The sequence below is a fragment of the Nyctibius grandis genome, chromosome 7 (genome assembly GCF_013368605.1).
Source record: "Nyctibius grandis isolate bNycGra1 chromosome 7, bNycGra1.pri, whole genome shotgun sequence".
Taxonomy (NCBI): domain Eukaryota; kingdom Metazoa; phylum Chordata; class Aves; order Nyctibiiformes; family Nyctibiidae; genus Nyctibius; species Nyctibius grandis.
Window position 1 is genome coordinate 10,348,546 of NC_090664.1, and position 25,385 is coordinate 10,373,930.

A 25,385-nucleotide genomic window follows, 5' to 3' on the forward strand; every position below is an offset into this window, starting at 1 on the left:
AAGCTGAAGAACAGGTCTGGAGCCATAAAATATCCCAGCAAGGAGAACAAGATGAGGATGAGACTCATAACTTTGCCCAAGACTCCCAAGGAGTGAGACAGGACACTGACTACACCCCAAACAGCCAAGATCCCAGAGATTCCAAACACAAAAAAGCTAAAAAAAAAAAAAAAAAAAAAAAAAAAAAAAAAAAAGGCTCATTAGGTATAATCCAAGATAAGTACTACAGCCTCAATAGCAAGCCTTCATAGTCCCCCGTATCACACACACTTCTGGTCACAACACTTCAGCATAAACATCCTGGGGCTTGTAAGCATGTGATGTGAAAGTGAGTGCACGAATGAAATCTATTACAGGAAGTAACAAAGATCAATTTTGTGTAAAGTAAGTATCATCTTCCCCTTCAATACACTCTCAAATTGAGTTTTGTTACAATAATTGAATTTGTTACTCAAATTGAGCCGTTACACTGATTTCGTACAGAACCATAACATAACAGCCATTAATTAAGCCTTTAAAGCACATAGTGTAACCACTAAAAAATAACCAAGATATTACCATTTTTCAAAAGAAAAACTTTCTTGAAGAACTCTTAATTAAATCAAGGATAAATCCAATAAATCTGCCTTATTTGTGATACTAACGTTAGCCTCACCAACTGAGTATTAGTAAATGACTACATACATTCCATCTTTCCATGGAATATTTCCACCACAGCTCCACATTTCTTTTGAAGGCAATATTATCTTCTACAGTTCATGCTACCTGACACAGCTTTGCATTCCTAGCCTCATGTCAGTCTCCCAGCTTGTGTCTACGTGCAATGGCTTGCATCAAGAAGCCAATACCCTCCAAACAGGAAAAGGTAAGTAATTTTTTTTTTTTTTTTATCTTCATCAGTTCCCAGTCCAGACCAAAAAGCTTTACGATACATTTGTATCAGCAAAGCTAAAAAGACGGCAAAAGCTGGTTGAGCCAGCTTTGCCACCAGAAGATCGATGTTATTGATCTTTAGTAGTAAATTAGTTTTGTTGCTAAGGCTCTGAGCACAAATACGCAGTCACAGAAAAATCACACTATCATCTGAAAATGAAGCAAAACAAATATTCACCAGGTGAAATAGTGGGCATTAATAACAAGACTAAATGGTAGGTTAGTCAGAAGTTACCCAAAAAACACAACTGATGAACTTTACCTCAACCACACTTTTTCTCCATATTTTAAGACACCTCTACCAATGTTCACGAGGCTGTTAAAGATACCTTCTGATGTTGTAACATAGAATGCAGAAATTAATACTCCCTTACACTAACTGCCCTGTTCTCTTCTCATTGCCTTGCTCAGGAGGGTTAGGAAATAGACTTAAGGGCATTAACCAAGAAAAAAAAACAAGAAGTAATTCAACTTTCAGCCACAACAATTAAATATATTTCATAATACAGTAATTTACCTATATTCAACTTACGAACACAACAGACCATTCCAAACTAACACTATACTCAAATTCAAAACTGCATGTTTTTTCTTAAAGAAGCCATATAGTTTATCTTCCAAAGAAAACTATTCTTTCTAGAGAATTAGAGGCGTTAGGAGCAAACCTCCAGTTTCCTTGAGTTAATTACAAAAGTAAAACTCAACATAGAGAGTGTAGGGGTCAGCCAAGACAAAAAAACAGCTAGAACTTCCCCCTGATCATACAGAAATCCTGATTTTCAGTTATTGTCTATCACCCCAAAAAGGTCAAAGGGATTATAATGTTCTTCTCTGTGTCATTTGCAATGACAAATGTTTAGCAGTACTATAGTTGCTTAATAGTTTAGTATCCTATTTAACTGCAAACTTCTACAAAAATTCATTATCTCAGCTTCCATCTTCCTTCTGCTATTTCTAGAGAGTTTGGGTTACATTTATTTTTCATGTTTTTAAATATTGTATCTTTTCAAGTAAATTCACAGAAGGCTTATGCTGGTCTCAATTTGAAATTAAAGCATAATTTAAGGGAAAAATTACATAGAAGACACCAAGAATTGCTCCTCTGAACAAACGCCTAAAGACAGACGTTTCAATCAATGAAGGAGTAAAGATGCAAGATGCAACCAGGTAATTACTCGTTGATATACTTTGCTACGTACAGCTGCTATTAGTCAAGGGAAAAAAAACCAAAATCCAGTCACAAATTTAACAGATTTAATGACAGCACCAAATTCATTAATTAGAATCAAGTGATCCCATCCCACATTGGCATTCATGTGATGTTGAAAGTACATGTGGTCACACATTCTGAAGTACTCTCAAAGAAGGCAAAATTTTAGTTCCTTACCACAGTGATACTGACAGCATCATCAAACTGATACATTAAAACACTGATGACTGCAGATGCCAGGAGAAGCATAATAAGGGGATTTTTAAACTGAAATGAAACAGAACAGTAATTCAGCAACATTATTGACAGAAAGACCATTTCATCTACCCCTCAAAGCACATCTGATCTATTTTTTGAAACATATTATTCTATAATAAAAATATTTCTAACCTACCAGTCGAAACAAAATCTGACTCTGCACAGTTCAGATTTTACTTCATTTTTTTTAAATATCAAAGACCTTGAATGAAGCATATTCAATACAGGAGAAAACTTTCTTACATTTCTTGATTCACTTTTTAAGACAAAAAGAATAATCTCCTGTATTTATTTAAACACACAAAAAGAAGCCTGAAATATATTCAAAACGACTTTGAGGTAACAGGCAGATCTTGTTCCCAGCAACTGATCACTATCAAGGCAGCAATATATTTCCTAATTTCAATTCATGATTTCTTGTTTTACAAGACGCAAGTTTTCCTTTTAGATCATATCCTTCCTTCAGATTTCTAAGGCTAAAACAACAAAGGATCTTGCTTCTACGTGACAGCTGGTTGCTAACGTGGTCTTTTTTTGAGAAATGTCACAAAAAAGAACATTCCTACAATTAAAGCGAAGAACATTCTAAAAGCACACATGATAAGCACATTCAAAGCAAATATGTATCTTAATAAATCCCACCTAAAACAGACTTGGTGAACATGCTTTAGAAGCTTTCTGATGTATCTCACTAATGTGACACTGCACATGGGAAAATAAACCATTACTGCCAGAGGACAGCTAGTATGTGATGATGTTCCTGCTAACACCAGCAGAGCACTGAATATCTTTGTAGTCACTCCCAAGCAAAACAGTTTCTCTAGAACCAACCATCTATTATTTCAGGGTTTACTCTAGAACTTAACTGCACTGCTGCTCAGACAAGGTGCAGGAAACATTGACCAAAATGTTTAACATCACAAATTCATTAGAAAAATCTTCCGTATGAAAAGTTGCTGTAAATAGCTTGTGTAGCCAGCTGTCAGGGGAGGGCGGGAGGAAGCAGTGACACTTCCACACCATTGCAAGAAGCTGCATGGGCTCATATATATATACATAATAAATCACACTGAAAGGAAAAAAATTCACACTTGACTTCTGCCAGTTCTGCTTAACACCAGCATCAAGGCTGGCCCCACCCTCAGTTCAAAGGCAGTGGTTTTGCTTTTTAAAATTTCCTTTGTCTAGCAAGTCATTCATACCATGTTCCATTTAAATGTTTACCACTCATATGCATTTGTCTCTGACCTTAATGTGATTCATGCTCAAGTCTTTGCCTACAGGGAACTTTATTCTGCTTCTCCAGCCCTCAGGGTAGTTATGAATGGTACCCTTTGGCTACTTGTGAACATACATTCAAGAACAAATCGTGTAATTAAAACACTGGCATGTACCTAAATAAAAGCTTTTTCAATAGGTAAATTAGATATAAATTATAGAAGTTGCAATTTCCTATTCTACTAGAGTTTCCCCACTTTTATCAGAATATGTTCATGTACACAAAAGCTAAGTAATAAAGAGCAAAATACTGACAAGTATTAAAACCCAAAAGCAGACAGGACAAAATCTTAACCTGGGAAATATATTTTTTCCACAGTGGTTCATCTTCACTAATATCAAATTCATTCCATCCATGGAATGCCCGTCTGTGACAAACTTCACAGTTTTTTAAGCCATTCTGAAGATTAGCCTATTAAAATATACAAAGAACAACACAGTCAGCAATTACACTGGTAAGCTAGACTTCAAAATAAATTCCAACATCAAAATATATAGCCTTAGATTATAAAAAATTGGCCAACATCAGAAAGACAAGCTTGGTACTAATGTTTGTATGACAACAAAAGCTAACTAACTACTATTTTAGAACTCAATTTGGCAGTACTTAAGAATAGTTCGACAAAAAATTCACAGAACTACAGAAGCAGATGCTGTTTCACATCTCTAAATGACTGTTGATCTTCCCTGCAGAAAACTCTTCAGCAAGCCAAACTGTGGGCACAGTTCAGACTCTTGAGGATTACATCAGGAGTTCAGTTACACAGCCAAATGACACAGCAATAGCTTCAAAGTCTTGAGTTGTCAGTGACCAGTATTTATCATGGTGTACTCCTCAAGCACTCAAGCATACAGAAAATTAAAAAAGACCATCTATCACAAAAATTAACCCAGATTCAATGGTTCATAAATCTATCAATGGGTAGCTTTCTCAGTCCTGTTCCTCCACTTGAGATGGAGGCTACTGAAATAAATTAAGGACATCAAGGATTCCTTAGAGAAATAGAAGCAATAGCTATAAAAAACAAAACAATGTTATAGGAAGATTGACTCTAGGAGTTTTATGAAGAAAAAGCAATCTTCAAAGCATACAGAAATCTGTCCATTTTCAAGTTGAATCTCGCCCCCCCTCCAAAAACCCGATTTTTTGGAAAATTTTAGAGATTAGAGCATTTCAAGCAACAATTTAAGAAACAACATGCTTTTAGAAGTAGACAATAGTTAAAATCAAACTGCATGATAATGTATAGACTTTCAATTACAAGACCTGTCTTTAAATATCATACTTATTCTTTGGTAACATCAGTGCATTCTTAAGAGATGCAAAAACCACTTACTTGCAGAATGCTTGCAACTTCATCAACTGGCAATTCACTTGCTTTTTTTGAAGACAGTACAGGAATCATTGTCTCATTGTCACCATCAGGGATTTTTTGAAGACGTGCAACCTAAGAAACAAAACCAAAGTCTGAAGGGAAGGGGAGCACTAACATTTCATTTCAAGCAACATATACCAGAGCAATGCAGTATTAATGCCATTAAACAGTAGTTTTTGATAACCATTTGTACTTTCAAAAGAAAAAAAATGTGCAGTTCAGCTTATTTGCATGCAGTACCATCTGCAATAATAAAAGAAAACACTGGACATGCAACTGAGAAGACTCATTTCTGTAACGATGTGTTAAGTGATGAGAAAGATCTTAACAGTTTAATACATTCATAATCCTTTAGCTCACTACCGTCAATACCTGGTCAGAAGGTAATCACTCCAGATAAGTTTCCCTCCCTGCCTCTACTTTCTACTCACTGATGAATGGGGTCTAAGCAGGCCTATTTACATTTCCTTGTACACAAAGGAAGGAGAAACAACATTAAGAAAACCTCAAACAAGAGCACAGGTACAAGTGAAGTCATAAAACTTGACTACAGTACAAAAGCTTCAAGTCAATGCTATCAAAAGTAATGTTTTCCTGTAATTTTGGGAAGTTAAAATTTTGTGATCTGCAGAGCAATAGCAACATTGATCGTGCAGCTCAGCACTCCTTTGATATTTAATGAAGCTTCAGAGTTCCCGAATTCTTGCTTATTAAATGAGAAGCTGGAGTGATACTCTTTCTTCCTCTTCATTATCTTACTGCACTCGCAATTAATGTGTCTATCTTGTCACACACACATCCCCCCTCCATTAACTGGCAGACACTTGCCATGCAAACATGCACACCACAGAAATGGTTTTCCCATTATACTTCCACCAAATTCAAATAGGGAGTTTTATGCTTTTATACAAGACAAAAACTATTTTTAATCTCCTCTATGGATGCTGAGACTTAAAATATAAGATAAAGTACTTCAAGACAACAATAGATTAAAAGATTCCAGCATTTTTACACCCTAAAAAAGGTACGACAATCTTCATTTTCTATACTGCACATTGTTTGCCATGTACTCAAATACGACAGCTGAGATAAATTCAACTCAATATTTGTTCTTCTATCTGCTTACCTAAACAGATTCCACAAAGACTTCATCACAGGGGCCCAAGGGAACAATGAACAAAGGTGGAAGTGCTACAGTTGGAGCTCACATGCTTTCAAGAGAAACCCTTGGAAACTCTCTACACTTGCCATGTAGTTCCTAGTGAAACAGTAAACCGACAAGACTTGCTCCTTCACCGTAATTATAAGAAAGCACGTCTAGAGACCAAGATGAGAAACAGGGTGATACGTGGCGTGGGTTTGAGCTCTTGGGCGGGGGGGTGGCAGAAGAAAGAACTGCACCTTAACAATGTGTTTACTGGCCTCCAAAGAGGGAGAACCCCTTAGACCCCACTCAGCTTTCTGTAGCCTGAAGCCAGTGGGACTGAGCAGCTGGGCTGCCGGAGTGCAGCTCAGCAAGGGCCAAGAATGGAAGCTCAGCTACGCTCTGCCACACCTCCACTCCAGGTCCCGTATTTCATTCCACTGAAAGATTTGGGTTGTTCTTTACTGCCCTTTCAATGATGCATTTATGCAAGGACTGGAACTGGAAAGTCTGTGGCCAAATTTTTAGAGTATTACAAAATATGTGATTTAAATACGCTTTAGCATTGGTTAGGTACTTATTGAAACCTTAAGTATATACACTGATGCAAGTCTGCTTGAAAAATGATGGCGAATACACATTATACCCTATAAATATATACATATACAAAAATTAGCTAGCAAGTTATCATTTACATGTTTCAAATTAGACGAGAAACTGAGTCAAAAAATATTTCAGCCGTGGTTCAACAAAATAACAGATTTTTCTCTCTCAACATTTGTATATTTAAAGCATTTTAGAAGAACTATTACTTTCAACATCAGAAGAAAAAAAAAAATCACGAGTATAATTCTGTTCCTAACAAGGGGTCTTTTTACAAAATCCAGTGCTAACAAGCCCTTACACCAACAAGGTTACACTATTCTGGACCAGAGGGACAAATATTTGCTCCACAGTTTAAGGCTTCTCAGAGAACACAGCATCATAAGACTCCCTCTACAAAATAGAACTATTATTAAAGCAACTTAAGCTGACCACAATATCAGCAGAATGGCCGGTATTTCAGTTAGGAAAAATACAGACATTGTGACCCTAAACCTTACAAAATAGTCTTTGGCATATACAATTTCATTTCCCTAAAACTTCATCATGGGAAGTGATGCATCATCATGACCACTCAGTCTTCCATGCAGACAGACAGCCTTTGGTTAAGTGTACCACCACTTTTACCAGCATCCACAAAGCACTTCATGCTCACAAGATTCAGTCCCTAGGAAGAAACAGTCTCAAATTCACCTATTCTGCTATTAAGAACACACCCAGTTACAGCTGCTGTTAAGCCTACACATAAAAACCAATATTAAATCATTTCATTTCTCAGGAAATTGCCATTAGAGATGATGACTTCTCATATTTTAAATATTTAATTTTCTTTGGATTTTAACCTTACTTCTGTTTCAGTTTTCTTGGACCACACACTTTTCTAAATCAAACATTCTCCCAGAATTCTGCCACAATCTCCCCTCTTTGATAAAACACCCTACCAAATAGGTCACGTTCTTTTCTTTAATGTTTCCCGTCCTAAGTACTAGCTTTGATTTTTGTTGAAAGTAGATACCACATTCATGGTATTAGCTACCAAACACCAGTTTAGGGCTGAAAACCATTAAGCCTGAGTGCTGTTTCAAAACAAACCCACAAACATACGACTTTGACCAAGATGACTCCACATTCTCAACAAAAATGCTGAGCAACCAAGCTTTCCCAGCAAGAGTAGGCAGAAATGAACTGACAGCCATTACAAATTTTAGTGCTGAGAAAAATCTTTTGCCCTATACCAACTGACATGGCTGCTAAACACAAATAACAATTCCAAAAAGGATACATAACTGATCATTTCCCTAATATTATCAATTAGGACTTCAGAAAGTCTAATAACAAGCTTTTAGAGGAGATTTTAAGCAGTTAAATATCCTTAAACAGAAATGTTAAAGTACTCTCAGAAATCAGGCTTTTCCAAATAAATCTTCATTGGAGCAGAATAACTGTGCTACAACAAAGCTTATTTTCACAACCTTTTTGTGACAGACTCAAAAAGGCATTGATTTTGAATGTGCATTTCATTCATATTATCTCCCACTTTTACAAAGAATACTCTACTGTATGCAGTAAAAAAACCCACAGAGAAAATCTGGTATAGGGTTAGAAAAATAAAGGCTCAGGAGGTCTTTTTATAGCCAGCTCCTTTCTCTAAAGCGAAATTACATAGCGTAAGATAATTCTGGATGGATCCTCCTCTAATTTCTCAAAAACCTACACAATCTGTTTAGATTAAACTACACTTGTAGTTCAGAAAAGAAGAGTTTCAAGTATCTAACACTTTGCCACCAATTAAATTCAATTGCTTAGCTAATGAGAAACTCATCACTGTTCCCTTCATCACTACCTTCCAAAATATAAAATGGGTTACACCAACAGATTTGGATCCAATAAAATAGTTGGAAAAAGTGCTTGCTATCTCCTGGAACACAATAACTATATTCAAGCAAATAATTTTGCCTATACTATGCATTACTTCCACAAAGCAAGAGAAAGATTACTTATTCAATACTGTCAGGAAGTGTTCTACAGTCCTTTGCACTGCTGCCCATATCTGCACACTGGAGATCTGGGCTTCCAGAACACCTTTTAAGGTATTCAAGAGAAGCTATCCCCAAAACCACAGTGTTCTGTATTAAAGGAGTCAACCCACATATAGTAAGATGTCTTCCCATCCTATGCTGCAATTAATTTTCAAGCACCTATCAGCTAATACCTTAAAACACTTCAGTACTTCATTGCAGGCCAAGTTATTATATGGATAATTGGGCTAAGAAATGATACTGGCCTATGCTGCTATATCAGATAGGCAGCACGTACATGATCACTGAAGCTTTTGGAGATATGACTACAGCTTCCCCTTTTCTGCTTGCAGCTAACTCTACCAAGGGACACAGCAGCAGGATGGTAACTAACAAAAATAAATAGCTGCCTCAGGAAGGACTTTTCTTGGACTACTTCCAATGTACACACCACAATTTCTAGACCAAGAAACGCATCAATCATATGACTAGGGAACTGTGGCCAAAGTATGTTTATCAAATGTAATACAAATTAGTCTGGAAGGTTTACACTACTAGAAATTCAAGTTCCCTTCTATTTTCTCTAAAGAAAAATCTAGTTAACAGTAATGTGTTACTGTTTCTTCTTCCCCATACACTACAAAGTTCTTCCTATCCTCTTTCTACCATGACTGATACCACGTACCAACAACCTACCTCTACCATTCTGTTTCTCAGCTTAGCAGGAACAGTCCATTATCAATCAGCAGGGCTCACTGACATTGAGATTTTACAATTATTTTTTAAGGGGAAATTTTAGCTCTACTTTCTCAGAGAATGCAAACGGCAGGACCTACATTCACTGAGAGCGATCTAAAAATTTAGAACATTCTCACAGCAAAATCTATTTTTAGACAAACTTGTGACCAAAACATTTTGGCTAATTAGCTAATATAAAGTCCTGTAAATGCTACATGCAGTTACTCAACTGACCTACAAGTGCAAAATACAAAGGTGGTGTAAAAACAAAACTATCGAGAACCGTGGAGGCGGGGGGGTGGAAGAGGTTTAAGAAGCAATGAAATTTGAGGTAATTAAAGAGAAATGCTGATTCTTCCTTTGAGAAGTTCCTTCAGAAATGTGAGAGACAAGAATGCACCTGGGTTTAGGCACTCTACTCTCGGAAAGAACTGTTTACCCCTCCACACAAGAAGTCTCACAGGCAAACTGCAGGTTAATAGAGCCAGTTCTTGGGAAACGCTGCGGCACAAATGGAAATGTAAAAAGATGACTGGAAGCATTGCCTCCACATGCTTTCCAATATTTGCCTCTTAGCCGTACCTATCACTTTCTTCTGAATCTTACTGTCCACCTGAAGAGCTGATTCAGTCAGTTTGAATCTACCCCATCAGTCCCTGTAAAACTGAACCCCTTTCAAGCCAACTCAAGTACTACAAAGAGCTTTTGACTTGTTTGGAGTGATCAACCTGTAAGACTATTATTGTATGAGCAGTCAGTGACCCACAGCCAGGTATATGCCTCTGCATCATGGATACTGTGTGATTGCTACTGAATCATGCTGTGTCTAATCAATAGTGAAATTAATGAATGTACACATAATCAATGTGTAATTAATCGATGTGCATTTAATCTCAAGTATACGTACAGCACGTTGTGTTTTCCATTGGAAATGTTACATGCACCTGCTCAAGAACTGCAGCTTTATTAATGAAATAAGGATATTAGAGCATGTTGTCCAAGGGACACTTCGAAGCCCACATTCCAGACCCGACTGCTATCGGTGATTGATGAACCTGTACTGTGATCAAAATCCCATAAGAGTACTAGCGAACTCAGAGCAGAGATCTACAGTGTGCCATGCCCTGACCAGAGATCCATCCAAAGCCCTATCATCTCAGAGTTCCCAGCATCAGAAAGGACATATGATTTTATACCTTGCTACCACCTTTTCTGAGGTATTAATAGTCTGCCTTGCAAGTGTTTGTGCCTTTCTTATTGGGATCCCAAAAGATCCCACTTCCTCACCCACCATAGGAATTAGCTTCCATTTTTTATCTACCTTCTCTGTGCTGAAAAAAAACTGAAGTGTGCAACAACATAATAAAAAGGTGTTTCACTGAATACAAAACAGATTGAAACTTAAAACCTTCTAATTTCCCGAATTCTCTGTATGATCAAACTATATGTGATGTATACTAAAAGGTTTAGAAAGCTCAGATCCTCCTAAGCGTGCTCTTCTCCAGTTCTGCACAATTCAGAGCCAGGATGGTGGGTGTGGAGGAGTAATTATAGATAGATCAACTACATCAGTGCACACGGTAACATAATAAAATACCAAGTGCTTACCTCTTCTGCATTGTCTGGCATCCTTAAAGTACACAGGGCTACAGATCAACTAGATGCCAACAGGCATAGAGGCCTGAGCCTCCGTGTGTGTGCACATGAACTTTGGAAACAGTTCCAACTAGGCAAAGACTCTTGACTGTGAAAGGTATCTTTAAGGAAAAGACTCTACCCAGAATGGAAGTAATCCACTTTTCTGTCAGTTCTGTCAGATATGAAGCATCAGTGCAAAGTCTCCTACTCATAGCTAGAGGTTTTGAAGATCCAGATCTTTAACCATCTTATTGTCCACCTTCAAACTCTCCATTTAAATAGGTCATTGCTCAGCGTTATGACTGTGATTCCACAGAGACACTTTCTAGCAATGACCTTAAAAATATCTATTTCACTTTGCCTCCTTCATTTGTCTGGAAGGCAAGGTGCTCCTAGAACCTCAGTACAGGTCCTAGTCACAGAACAATGACCACGTGATAACAAGACACAGCAAAAATCCAAGCAAAAAAAAAAAAGCATTAGTCATGCTCAATAGTTACAGTAACTCCTAGACCAACTGCACACCCAGAAGCAAACCCTGGATGCACAACAGGATTCCGGACATGGAGGCAGGGTGGAGAAGAGCCCTCAGACCATTCCGAACAAGCAACACCCAATGTGGTTGTGACTATGATGCAATTTCCTTGGTGAAATTCTGCCAGATCTTAACAGGAATTAAAACTTCAGAGAAATTCACCAGTTATGCTAACAAAAGAAGCAGGTGGAAGTAGCTGAGTGTGGTGGATAGAGATTTAATAAAATAAATAAAAATCAGTGCAACCAAGTTCACAAACTATAAATGCAGACAAGTTACAAACTTCCCTTGATTAAGTAAATTCCATTATTTAATGCCTTATTCTTGGCTTTTGAATTAATTTTTTAATGATGGGCAGAAAATTGGAAGTTATATTCAGGAAGGCTTCATCTATACAGACTGCACTGATATAGTTGTTTGTACCTCATATTTGATCAAATCACAAAGACAGATTATTTCCTGTATTCTCAACTAGCAATTTCTCTGACAAAAGTCGCAAAACCCTGTAAATCTAGATATGAAAAATACTCAAATACTGTGACTGACCAATAAACCCCTATAACAGAAGGCTCAGAGGAGATGGGCAAGGGCAATGCACCCATGAAGCTCAGGAAATAGTGTAGGGTGTGACTAACCACAGCTGTTGCAAAGAGACTTTACCTCAACACAATGGGGACTGGAGGGTGGCCTTTGCTTTGGACAAACAATTATGTCAGTTGAGTGGATCAGCTGGTGGTAAACGTTTCTCCCAGATTTCCTCAAAATATTGTGAATGTCTGAGTTAGCCAGACCAGCACGGCGAGCCGGGGGGGATGTATATGTGACTCAGCCCAACACACGCACTAAACAACCAACAATATTTCAAAGAGAGCAACAGGCTTGAGCTGGTTTAAACCCACATATTCCTTTCTGGAGACTGGGGATGCCCACCAGCATGACGGTGAGCATATTATAGAGACTGATAATGGGAATCACATTGGTATTGTGATTGAACTGTGTATTGCAATTTCTGTATTTTGCTAAGTGTAGCTTACAAAATATTCTGAAAACACAGTACAAATCTATCATTCTGCTAAATGAGAAATCCCACGTAACATCAAATATCTTCAAATACACACATTTGATATTAAACATTACACCTTCCATATATGGATTATCTAAAAGAACCTGGTGAGAGAGTATTACACTCTGACAAATACCTTTATGGGAAACAATGCTGCTTCCTAAGAGCAACAAATAAAGTGCCAACACTTATTCAACATAAGCATCCACGACCAATGTGCAAAAAGAGTATTTTACTTGCCATTGCAAAGAGCTGTCCCTTCTCATCCCCAAAAGGTTGAAGTCTGCAGACTAATGAGCCACTTGTTTTCCACTGCACACTGTGCGCTGAGTATAAGAAATACTTTTTTGAAAGCTTTGAAGTTACTGCCTATTGTGTTCATTTGAATGGACTCCTTTGGAAAAGGGTGATGATTTTTCACTTCTGGGGAAACAGCTGCAGCAACCCTGTATTCTAATATTCAAAGAAATTTGTTCCTATTCAACAGTATTTTAGTTTAAACATTTTACCAGGAGTCCCCACATCAAAGGAAGTGCACACAGAAAAGTCCTGTCTCTAAAAAAGCCAGAAGGAAAGAGAAACACTAGTTTGCATTAATGAGTTCTCTTTGCAGAGTAATTTCTATCCTGGGAGGTCACATAGCTCCAGCCCCTTGCTATTGTGTGTTATTTCGTAAGACTTTACAGAAAAAGGGTGATATCCAAACTGGCGCAGATACCACCCATTAACCAAAGAAATAAAAACATCCAAATTATGAGAACAACCTGCTAAGCTGCCCTGTGAGCCTGAAAAAAATTGCCTTGTATTTGAGTACTATTTCAGCAGTACTTAGGACTTGCACTATGGCCAACCAGCAGCCATAACACAGAACTATACTCCTTGGTACACAACACTTCTGCATTTATGACCAACTAACAAACAGAAGTCCGAATACTGGCACCAACCATCTTAAATCTCAAGGTTTGCCCAATCTTGAAAGTTGTTAAATATTTAAGAGAGATCTATCCTCAACCCCTTCTACTTCAGGCAATGTAATAAAGACTACGATGCTCCATTTAACATCCAACTTACTAACTCTACAGTAGTCTATAAAGCTCAAGAACTATTTTCAAGTACTAAAAATACTTAAGTACTAAAAATATCTTCTAAAAAAACACTTATCTGCGTGAAATGCATCTTACTCTTTCAGGATGTTTCACCATGTCTTCTTGAATTTAAAAAAAGAGAAAGGAAAGTAGGACAAGTTCAACTGAGGCTACCAGCACAACAGTAAAGCTGAGCAATTTTCTGTAATCGTTGTATATGCCATGTGGTTATCTTGCAAGCCTTGTGAATAACAACTGCCCGCTCTCTAGCTAGAGAAAATATTTCACAAAAATAATGATACCTTAACCTGACTGCAGTGCTGTAGATTGTAGGAGTAATGGCAACAAAAATTCAGACTAAACCCCCAACAGCACGTCTGTCCAAATCACCTTATCTTCCTTTAGCCCATTTATGTAGTATACAGTTGAAACTCAAGAATGCCAAACATTCAAACTTTGTATTCAATCACTACAAAAGATTTACCATTTATAGCATTTCTGTATACTCCAGAGGACATACTAGGATGAATTTAAAGCCTTGTTGCTGAAAGCCTTGAGGTGGCATCAGAGTTACCAAGAATGCGCTGACAAACACACCAGACCAATCTGTATTTGGTTGGCCACAATATTCAGCTTCAATACTTTCTGGAAAAGTCCGCTTGAACATTTCATGCATTTGTCATTACTTATTAATCAGAAGAACAAAAAAATACAGAATCCTAACACACACTAAAATGATCAAATCAATGCTAATGCCTTGATGAAAGCAAAGTTTATGTATAATAGCGTTGGGTCAGTTCAGAAACTCATCTCCCAAGGAAGAGAGCACCGACAGCCATATCTCACTTGACTCCAAACAGCATACACCTCTGCTTAAATCCTGATTTACATCAAGCCTTTTAAAAGTTGAAGGCCAAAAGACTTTGGGTCTAAATATCAGCCATTTATCTTGCTAGAGAGTTGCTAACTTTCTAGAAGAGAACATTTAAGCTTAGAAATAAGATCATATGGCTCCTCTCCAATAGTCTGCTTCTACCTCATAACACTTTGAAGTGCTAAGCTTCTCAAAATGAAGGACAGCACTTGAACAGCAAATGCTAATAAAGAATTTTAGCACCCTGTGATAAACTACTAATGTACCCATAACATGTCCAGACTTTAATTGTCATATAATTGTATTAAGCAAAAATGCCAATAGAAATATTTGCTCAGTCTTTGTTTAAAATAATGAATGAAACTCCAACACCCAATCATTGATTATATCCTTGACAGCTATGCAGTTACTTCATAATGTCACAAAATTAAATTCTAATTAAAAAAATCCTGAACTTACTTGTTACAACAGTTCTCAGGACCAAGCTAATGTCAGTGTCAATTTAAATGCAAACATAACTCACTGCATAATTACTCTACTTATGGTAATACCCTTTCTTATAATTAGTATCAAGAAAGCAGCAACATTGTATTCACCAAGCTTTTTTTTGTGAATTATGTATGCAGAAAAAAAAAGCACTGCAGAAAATTTATGACCTAAAAATATTTTAAAAGCCTTTGTAAAAGAGCCTGTAGGCTGCATCTGGTCACCCATTATCCATTTTATCCCTTCTAATTGTTTAGAGTAGAATGTTTACCAAAAAAATAACTATAAACAGATGCTTGTCCCAAATTTATATCTTGATTATTTTATTTTCCTTCTCTTCTCTGCATTGTAACCTTATCATTCCTTCCAGCTTCTACAAAATGCATTGTAAATGCCAATTTTATCACCCAGTGTCAATTAGGTATCACCTGAACTCTTCCACCAATTCAAAAGCACGCCTCACAACTAAAATCTACTTATTAACTTATACCAATCTTGCAAAATTCCACTGTGATCTATGGGTGAATTTATATGGAACTGAAGCTATGACTACACAAAGAAGTGAGTCAAGCTAATGGTCTGCTTATGCTAAAAGGAGGAGGTCTCACTGCTTTGTCCCTCACTGTTTTCAACATTAACTGGACACTTCATGAGCCCATTCAACTTAGGAATTCAACAGAAAGCTGTCCAACAGGGAGCAAGGGGAAAGAAGGGCTGGGCTAACCTTCTGCCAAGCTAACAAGCCAGACAAACTCAACAACCATGACAGCCAATGCAACACATAGGCAGCAACACAGCTGAGAGTAGGATCTTCTTTCAGCAGTAATGAGACCATTTCATTCAGTCCTATACAAAAGCATCCCAATATCACTACACGCTTGTCAAACTCTTCACCAAAAAAGTAAGCAAAAATGTTTGTTTCTCTTTTGTTAAATTAGCTACCCTGAGAATTGTCTGCATTTTCATTACACCACTGTTTTTCCTGACTCACTAAGGAGAGATTATGCCATAGACTCCCCATGTAAAGGAGTTACAAAGCTAGGAAAATAATAAACATACATTCTGCAATGTCTGAACTCAAAGCAGATTCCACATTAAACCACTTCTAGATTATTATAGATTAACAGTTATGACTTATCTACATGGGAGAAAAGGGGGAAAGGAAAGACTAAAACTATCTAACGCTCCATCAACCAGTCAAACAACAGATTAAAAGATGACACTGAAGTGTTCAGTTAAACAGGAAATCTATTTTTCTAATGCAAGACAAGTGCTACGTTAACTTAGCAGTTATTTAAGTTATCAAAGCACTGTTAAAAGATAGGAAGGTATCTACTAGAACTGGTCTTTACTGAAGACTCTCCACTTTTTAAAAAAAGAAAAAAAATATCTCTTCTCTCACCTTATCCTCCAAGTTAAACAAAAGAGATGTGACTTCTTTGCCAACATAAGTGCAAAGTATTGGGTGCTAGTCTTCTGCCAGCTGCAGATGGTAAGAAACAGTAATCAATGAATATTAAAAGTCTTGTTTCACCTATTAGTTTATTAAGAAATCATCTACACGTCAAAAGGAATGTGAACTGCTGTGATAACACCAAGTCCATTTCAGAATTTCTAACATATTACATCACAAACTTCATTCTGATTATTTTGGATATTACTTTCATGAAACAACTGATGATGCCACTCTGGAACAATTTAAATTGTTTTCAAGTCACTGCTGCCGCAGGCATCCCTTCCCCCCCTTGTTTTCAGTTGCATGTACATATGCTCCACCCATTTGTCAGTACTTAGAGCTGCCTAATCCATGATGAGCTAGTCCAGGGTGCTAATTCACTGCCCCCAAAAAACAAAATCTATTTACTGATCTTCAATCTGTCAGTTTAGCAACTAATCCCATTTTCACAGTTTAATAAAAACACCCATGAAACTCATTAGGAAATTCGAGTGCACTTCTAGCACACAACAAACAAAAACGATTCATTTGTCATCTCAGGATTATGTGAAGAACTAAAGCATCTTTTTTCAAATATTATATTTTTATATATATATTTATAATTATATTTTTCTTTGAAAAGCAAAGATGCTTTTAAAAGAAAAAAAATTATTTTCTTATATCTCACTATACATCCAGTTATCAAAATTATCCTGAAATTACTACTGACAGACTATAGGCTGAAATTAACAGTTGTCTTTGAAGATGTGCTTAAATGAACCAAGACCCAAAACAATGAAGATTAAGGAGGATTTCAGAATCACCACATGATGTTCTTACTACTTACAGTAAGTCCGGTCTGAGTTTTTGTACCAACCTTCTACATGATTTTGGGAAAGTCTTTTTGGTTTACAGGTGGGAAAATGTTACTCTGACCTCTTCTGTTAAGCACTTACTGATCTGAAAACAAATGCTACAGAAGGCCTTGGTAACAAAACAGTACTTCTGTTTAACAATTTGTATTTGTAATCACAGTCTGACCTCAGAGGAGAGAAGCTCTAAGTTGATGTAACCTAAACTGTATTCTTTATTTTTCTACTAAAAGGCATTCTTCTACAAGACAATCTTCAGTAGAACAAAGAACCTGTCCCAATCTAAAAGATGGTATTAAAGAAAAAGACTACAATTATAGAAAATTACTTAAAACGTCCCAAAGGCATCGATGGAGAGATCCAAAAATTACAAAGCCTAGTTTGCACTGAGTTATGTTTTGTCTAAATAGCTTCGAGTTCTCTTGACTGCCTACAGTTTAAGAAAAATCTCTGCTTATGGAAAGAAGTCACAAAATACTATCTTTCCAAACAGAAGTCTTCCTATGATGGGAAATTCTCTCTTCCCCATTACCATGAGACACATGAATTTTTCCGCAAGTTTAATCATCCCAACACAAGAGACAGGAACCACCAAGTCTTGTGACAAAACATTAACCAGCTTAGAGTAAACATATGATACTGCTTATGAAAACGGAATTAACACAGGAAAACACCAGTTTTCCAAACCATCTTATCGCTTCCTAATCTTGAATATTCATCCAAATACAGGGGGAAAAAAATCTGACATCTCTTGCTCAATATCCAAACTAAAGAGACCTTTCAAACACAAACTTGCAAAACAAAACAAAAAAAGTTTAGAGATACTCTAACTGTAATCTTTGTTCTACAAGATCACAAAGATTCAGCTGTCTCCTGGAGAAAATACATTAAGGATCCTCTCAAGAGTGCTGATAAGTTCCAATACGAAAGCTGCTAGTGTCTAGCTGTCTCAAAATGTGAAATGAAGAGCTCAGAAATACCAAGAACACCAAAACAGACAGCAGACAGTTGTAAATATATGTGCCTGTCTGGAGACTCAATTATGAGACTGGGGAGGGGGAGTGGAAAGAGTGGAGAGGAAGTAATTCAAGTGTTAATCGACCCAACTCAGCCCTTTTATTCACACTGAAGTTTAGCTTTCCTCCAACCCCCAGAAGCCTACTCCATTTTGAAAGCCCTCAAGAAACCATAGCATTTATTTCTGCCTTTGAAATACAAATCTGATCATATTTTGGTTTTCCCCTAGATAAAGCTCATTTTTCATAAGTTACTTCTATCATACAAATATTACTAATTTTTAAATATCATTTATTTATTCCATAAGAAACTTAAGAAATGCCATCTTTGTGCTACCAACATTCAGAAGAATTAGAATGGGCCATACTACCATACGCAACCTGATTATAAACTACATCTATGATATACTATTTATTTGGTAATAGAACTAAAAGGCATTAAAAGTCTTCCTGCCATTTTTGTTTTGGCACACAAACGTCAAAACAGCTACTTTTTTTCCCCCTAAGAGTATTTCTATTCAATGGCATTATATCTGCTTTGCTTCCCCCACCCCCAGTGCTGCCCATTCAAAAATCTTTTATTTGCAACGCAGTGACCGAAATGCAAAGACACTGACACTACTTCTACCAGCTATCTAGCCTCCCAAAACAAAGATCAATCTTCTAGAGACATCCCCCCCCTCCAAAATCCCTTCTACCTGACAAGTTCCATGCTCTTTATTACAAATATTCAGTTGGAAGCCATGATCAATAGAATTAAGAAAATTCTAACATTATTTTAAAGAGTTCTGAAATGCCAGATTATCATAACCTACATAGTTTTCAACATACGTTGGACTTCACACTACAACTTTCCAGTAATGGAAGACAACCATATTTCAAAACAGAACAATATCCAACCATAGAAAATAATTTAGTTAGTCTACCCCACAAACTCAATTCAGTTCTTCATTCAAGTCAAGCTATTAAAAAAGCACCTCTCTTTTCAGAATGGGGTGGAAAGGAGCTCTTATGTCTCACATAAAAACCTATAGCAAATGAAATCTAATAGCCACCTAAAAATACCCATTTAGTATCTTCAAAGAATACTGATGACGTAAGGGGGGGCAGGGAATCAACAGCTCTCTTCTTACATATATAGTAATAAAAATAATACATTTCAGAGATTTTCAACACCCAGAGTCAAACAGAAAGGAAAAATCAGTGAAGCTCACAGTCACTATCACCAATGCAAAGGGGCTTTCAAGGTTCCCAGAGCATAAACTGAAGCCCAACATGGAAAAACTGAAATAGCTCCCTGGATTAAGTCACTTCCAAACTAGACAAGAAGGAGAAAGCAAAATAGAGCCACTTCTTTCAATACACAGTCTACAACTTTATACGAGATCTTTCAAGTGGTAGAACTTGAAACTTCAGCGCCACTTTTTAATTAAATACTGTCCAAGAGAGAAAAATTAAGTCATTTTTAAGAACACAGAATATGCACAAAAATATTTCAACACAAAATGCAACTAACACATCTCAGTTTCACCCTTAAAGATAAAATTTAACAAAATCATATAATCTAAGCAAATAACAAGCAACTAATGCTCAGAAGACCCTACCTAAATAAAACAAGAGATTTCTATTCCTAACACAGAGAGCACTAGAACACTCAACAGATCTCGTGAATATCTGTCAAGAGAGAATAAAATCGGTCTCATCAGTTCAACAAGCAGCAATACAAACAAAGAAAAACGATGGTCCTACAATTCTTAACCTACAAAATGCAGATCAAAATTCCTACCACAAGATTAACACATGAGAGCAACCCTGCAAACCCCTGGAACGGTAAAACGTACACACGCACCAGTAGGAGTTGTCACCAAATTGCATGCAAAAATCCTCTTAGCTCCAATGAAGTCAGTGACTCTGATGAGACCTTTACCTTCATTTTCCATCGAAATTGTACTTGGGTCGATAGTTACAAAAGTCTTTAGCAACAGCAGCACTGGAGTGGCAGCTGAAAGGCGAAGAGAGAGTGCCCCAAGATCCCAGGCAATCACACTGCTCCCTCTGCCCCCACCTGCAGCACCATCTGCAAGAGAAACCAGCGCTAAAAGAGGGGGAAAAAAAAAATAAAAACACCCAGAGCCGAACCCTCTAGGTCTCCACCGCCTTTTCATTCACGCCAGCGCGGAGCAGGCACAGGCACACAGGTAGCCCGCAGAGCTGTCAGAGGCCACCAAGGATCAGGATTAGTTGCCCAGCAGCTACAGCGACACAGAGCAGCGCCGCAGCTCCCCCCTCGCCACCAGCGCCTCCACCAGCCTCGTCCCGCCCGGGGAGGGGCTCCGCGCGGAACGAACGCCCCGCACCTAAAAATAAACCCTCGCCCCAAGTAACCCCCCGCACCCCCGCCGCCCTGCCCGCACCCCCTCTCTCCTCAGCGCCAGGCGGAAGGGGAACGGGTGGAGGGAAGAAAAGCGGAGGCTCCCTAGAGCTCACCGGCCCCGGCGTTGCCCGTGGCGACCCCCGCCCCGCCGCGGCTCCTTCAACCGCCCCGGCCCCGCCCGCTCACCCTGTGGCGCAGGCCGCCGCGGGAAGCACGGAGGAGGGGGACAGGCGCAAGCGGCAGCTCCCTCACCGCCGCCTCCTCGCCGCTCCTCTCACCCCCGTGGCTCGGGGCAGCAGCAGGAGCGGCACGGCCGCATCGCCCCTCCGCTCACTTCCGCGGGCGGCGGGGAGAGGCAGCGGACGGGGCGGGGCGCGGCGGCGGAAGGGCGGGCGGATCACCCCCTCTCCGAGAGCGGGCAGGCGCCTGCGCCCCGTGAGTGGGGGCGCCCGCTCCCCGCTGGCAGGGGAGGGTGGGGGGCTGCTGGGGGCGGGTGGCCTTCATGTCCCCCCAGGCCAGGTGGCGCGGGCTTCAGCCACAGCCCCGGGGGGCCTCGCAGGCTGCGGGGGCCCCGCCACAGCGTAGCGAGCCACGAAAATAAGCGCCCCAGCCAGTGCTGGGAGCGCTGGAGGTGCCCCCGGCGTGGGGGCCTGCGCCGGCGGTGCCTGCCCGCGCGGCGAGGTCTCCTCACCTCCCTGCCCGGGCAGAAGCAGCACGTTACCGTGAGGAAGACGGAGCCGTGCGCAGCGTCAGGCTGCCTGAAGAGTCCCCGGCGCGGGGAGCCGGAGGGCGGGGAGCACCGCCGCTACACGCAGCGCCCTGGCCCGGGCTCCGCGTGCGGGCCCCCAACCGCCAAGGAGCCCGGCCCGTGCCCTCCCTCGGCCCCGGCGGGCTGTGTGCCCAGGGCTGGGAGCCAAACCCGGCCCTCCGGGGCCGTGCCCGGGGCTGGGCGTGGGAAAACAATCCCGTACCACCCGCTCCGTTAAGAGCTCCTCTGTGCTGCCCTCCGCGCTGTGCCGCCGGAGCGGTACTTGCATGAAAACGAGTGGCGCACACAGGGAGTAGTCGCTGTTTTCAGAGTTACAGTACGCCCGGGCTAGATTTCTAGTCAAGTTAGTTTAAAGTTACCAAATTATCATGTTCTTTCAAATGTTAGGGGAAAAAAAGAAATCAAGACTCAATACAAAATCTTAAACACATCTGGGAACTACTTTTAAAACCTAGTTTTAGCTACCAATCCTGTAACCACCAACCCCTATCACTAGTTAAGTACTGGGGGGGGGGGGGAAAATGCTTTACCAATTCAATTACGTTTACCTAGATGCCAAAGGAATATTATTTGAACCTACAGTTCCAATGCTGAGCTCCAAGGCTGGGGAAGTTTTTATATAAAAGTAATTTCCACTGAGATAATAAGTTTTATGTTTAAGGTATGACACGCAGCACTAGTAAGAACAAAATGCCTTTTGACTTTCAAGGTCAAAATCTAATGACATGCTAATTGCAGGCTTTACACCCCGTTTCTAAAGGAGCATGACAACATGGTCCCAGAAATACAATTGCATTGACATCTCATGATTAATGACCTGTCACCTTGGCTTTGTTTTTCTTAAGCAGCAGAAGAAACGCAAATCAGTCTTTGTCAGTTCATTAAAAGAGTTTAACAGAACTAAATTTTAAACATTTTAATTAAATCTCCCAACTCATATTAGCACGCCTCTTGAATTCGTCAGCTAAACAAGGTGAAGTTAAAGAGCATACTTTCCACTTTTGAAGCTCTTGAAGATAAATTTGAGTGCTAAAATAGTATAAACTTGTCAATACATGGCGAGAGGTAAAGAAGAGTTACAAGTGCTGATTTAAAGTACAGGCCCTGGATATTTTCATTCAGGAAAATAAGATGACAACAAGCAGGTTAATTGTTTGAGAATACCTAATACATAATTTCAGACCTGTCCCATATAGTTGCCATGTTACTTGAATGCCTCCGTGGTTACTCCATGAAGTATCCCATTGCAAGTAGGTAGCGCTGTCATTGTAGCAATGAGACTTCTCCAAGATACTGCTTCTGTTAACTTGTTTGAAAGGCAAGCAAAGAATCATGTTGAGCTGCTTGTGACGCTAGTTATGACGCCTCGATTTCAACACAAAACCGATGCACAATAACTCATTAGGAAAAACGTTTAGTTACTTTGTTAAAACAGGTAGCTCTTTCTTTTAATATCAGATGTTACCATTAAATATGAAAAACTTACGTAAATATTTTCATGAAGGAAAAAACCCAAAGCCTGTAGGTCCTAATACTGTTTACGTCCACAACATATTTGGACTTCTTTACACTATGCTATGAGAAGTTTTGGGGGGGAGATTGGAAGGGAATTCTTGAACGTTACTGAGCTTGTTCACAACTGTAGCTATTGAGATCTAAACATCAGTGACAAAGTCTGTCTACTGAGAAACATTCTTTGTTCGTGTGTCTTAAAAGAGAGAAGGAAGTCAAAAGCAAGTCCTACTGTATAGTGAGAACTAAAAAAGCTTCATCTCTGGGGCTTAATCTCTTTCACATTAGTGTACATCTGCCAATCATACATGCCTGTGATGCTGCCAGGCAGCTGGGAAGCGCATTATACCTAGCCTACATCCATCCTCAAAAGCTCTGTTACTGTTTCTGCCATACTCTACACCTACAAACAGTAGCTGTTTAATAAACAATGCTCAAAGTGTTTTATAGAATCACAGAATCATAGAATGTCCTGAGTTGGAAGGGACCCACAAGGATCATTGAGTCCATTATCTTCATCTGCTGCTGAATATTGTTCCTTAAAAAATCCTGACCTTAATGTGAGCTTGATACCGAAGAGTATTAGGACAGTTCTAGTATCTTCAGGAAGCCTCATGAAAGTGCGTGGCAAAGGCATTTTTTGGCAAACCAAAGCAACGTTATTAGAATATGATTGTGGAGATAGTCTGAAATTAAAAAAAGGCTTCACTTACAGGAACCAGTTGTAGCCAGTCACACTCACAAATTACAGTATTTGTTTTACATCTTTTAATCTTGTAAAAAAATCTTGCAATAAATGCTCCTCTGAATATCCAATGAGCAAACGTGTCTAGCCACAACTGAATAATTCCAGTGAAAATATATATACAAATTAGAAGAATAATTACAAATTCAGATATGAAAGGCCAAACAATCTCTAAACTTCACAGTTAGAATCTCTTTTTTAAAAAAAGTACTTGAAAGGATATGCAATACTGATAGTTTTTTTGGGAAAAAAGACTGAACATCCTAGTGGTTGTTAGATCACTATTTTCCTCTTTCTAGTTCGCAGACCTGAAAATACTTTCTAAAAAAAAAAAGTGAACCTGCTGATAATAGGCTTGCATTTAGGAGAGCAGAATTTCATGAGTGTTCAATGCCAACTTAAGAAGCCTCCAGCCCCAGGCATTCTCCTTCCCTTGGTGTGTTGACAGGTTTATATGCCACAGCACACCACTTAAGTGCTCTGCATCACGAAAAAAAGAGTTCCTGTCATCCTGTCACCACACCCCACTCCCCATCCCATTCCCTCCCCATCCTTTTCCCCACAGAAGTTTCCTAATTTACCTCTTGTTGATGCCCAAATCAGACCTTTCCTTCTGCAAGTGGCCTTCAGCAGCAGGGAGCCATTACATTATCCCAGAACCACAACCTCAAACTGACCAGCACCTAAGTTTATGTGGGAACTGATTCACGTCCAGAATAACCCAGCAGATCACTAAATACAGACTTCTCAAACTGAATCAGAAGTGGTTATTCTGGCACAGCCAAGAGAGTGGAACAGGTATGAGGAGCATAAATAGGTACTGCAGCTTTCAGTACTTTTCTGTGCTCCCCTAGGACTTCAGGGCTGAAAACTAGTCTTTGATTAAATGGTTTGGTTGGTTGGTTGGGTTTTGTTTGTTTGTTTGTTTTTTAATAGTCAGCTATAAAAAAGCATACTTAGCTTCTGTATGAATCTAAAGGCAACCCAAAAGATTGCTTTTACTTGCCTTTATACACCTTCAGAAGAATTAAGGGCCTCTTGGAAGGCTTGGAAAAATTAAAAGGTAATAAATATGTGACATTCCAGGTAGTACCATCGATCAGTTGGAAAGAAAGAAGGGAGAAGTCAGTCTAAAGGCGTTCAACAGATAGGCCTTAACGTGCAGCAAGTTTATATGAAAGCTTAACTTCAAGTTTGGTTTAGTCTTCAGGATCACGATCAATGCAACTTCATCTCAACTGCTCCCTTGTGCTACCAGAAGTAGTTAAAAAAACATAAATAAAAATAACAAAGATACCTATAACTGCATGGTTCTCAGATTGGAGATCTATTATACAGAATTTGGCTGAAGTCACTTTTCAGACCAAAACAGCACTTGAAATGCTTGTTGCTCTGAAGTGAAGTGAGCTTCCAGATCCTTTTA

At 39.1% G+C, this 25,385-nt stretch overlaps 1 protein-coding gene across 3 annotated transcripts in view; it reads right to left on the reverse strand.

Moving 5' to 3' along the window:
• ATP2C1 (ATPase secretory pathway Ca2+ transporting 1) overlaps positions 1–21,811 on the reverse strand; it is a 52,165-nt gene extending 30,354 nt beyond the window's left edge. The window contains exons 1-5 of one of the 3 annotated variants that reach the window (XM_068405573.1): positions 21,658–21,811; positions 20,490–20,639; positions 5,017–5,127; positions 3,975–4,091; positions 2,321–2,410 (exon numbers count right to left, since the gene is read on the reverse strand). In XM_068405573.1, the coding sequence (XP_068261674.1) occupies positions 2,321–2,410; positions 3,975–4,091; positions 5,017–5,127; positions 20,490–20,495 (324 nt within the window). In that variant the 5' untranslated portion in view covers positions 20,496–20,639; positions 21,658–21,811. Of the gene's footprint in view, positions 1–2,320; positions 2,411–3,974; positions 4,092–5,016; positions 5,128–20,489; positions 20,640–21,122; positions 21,271–21,627 lie in introns of those variants that run through there. The other 2 variants (XM_068405574.1, XM_068405572.1) reach the window with 2 other exon arrangements.
• Positions 21,812–25,385: the final 3,574 nt, after the last annotated feature.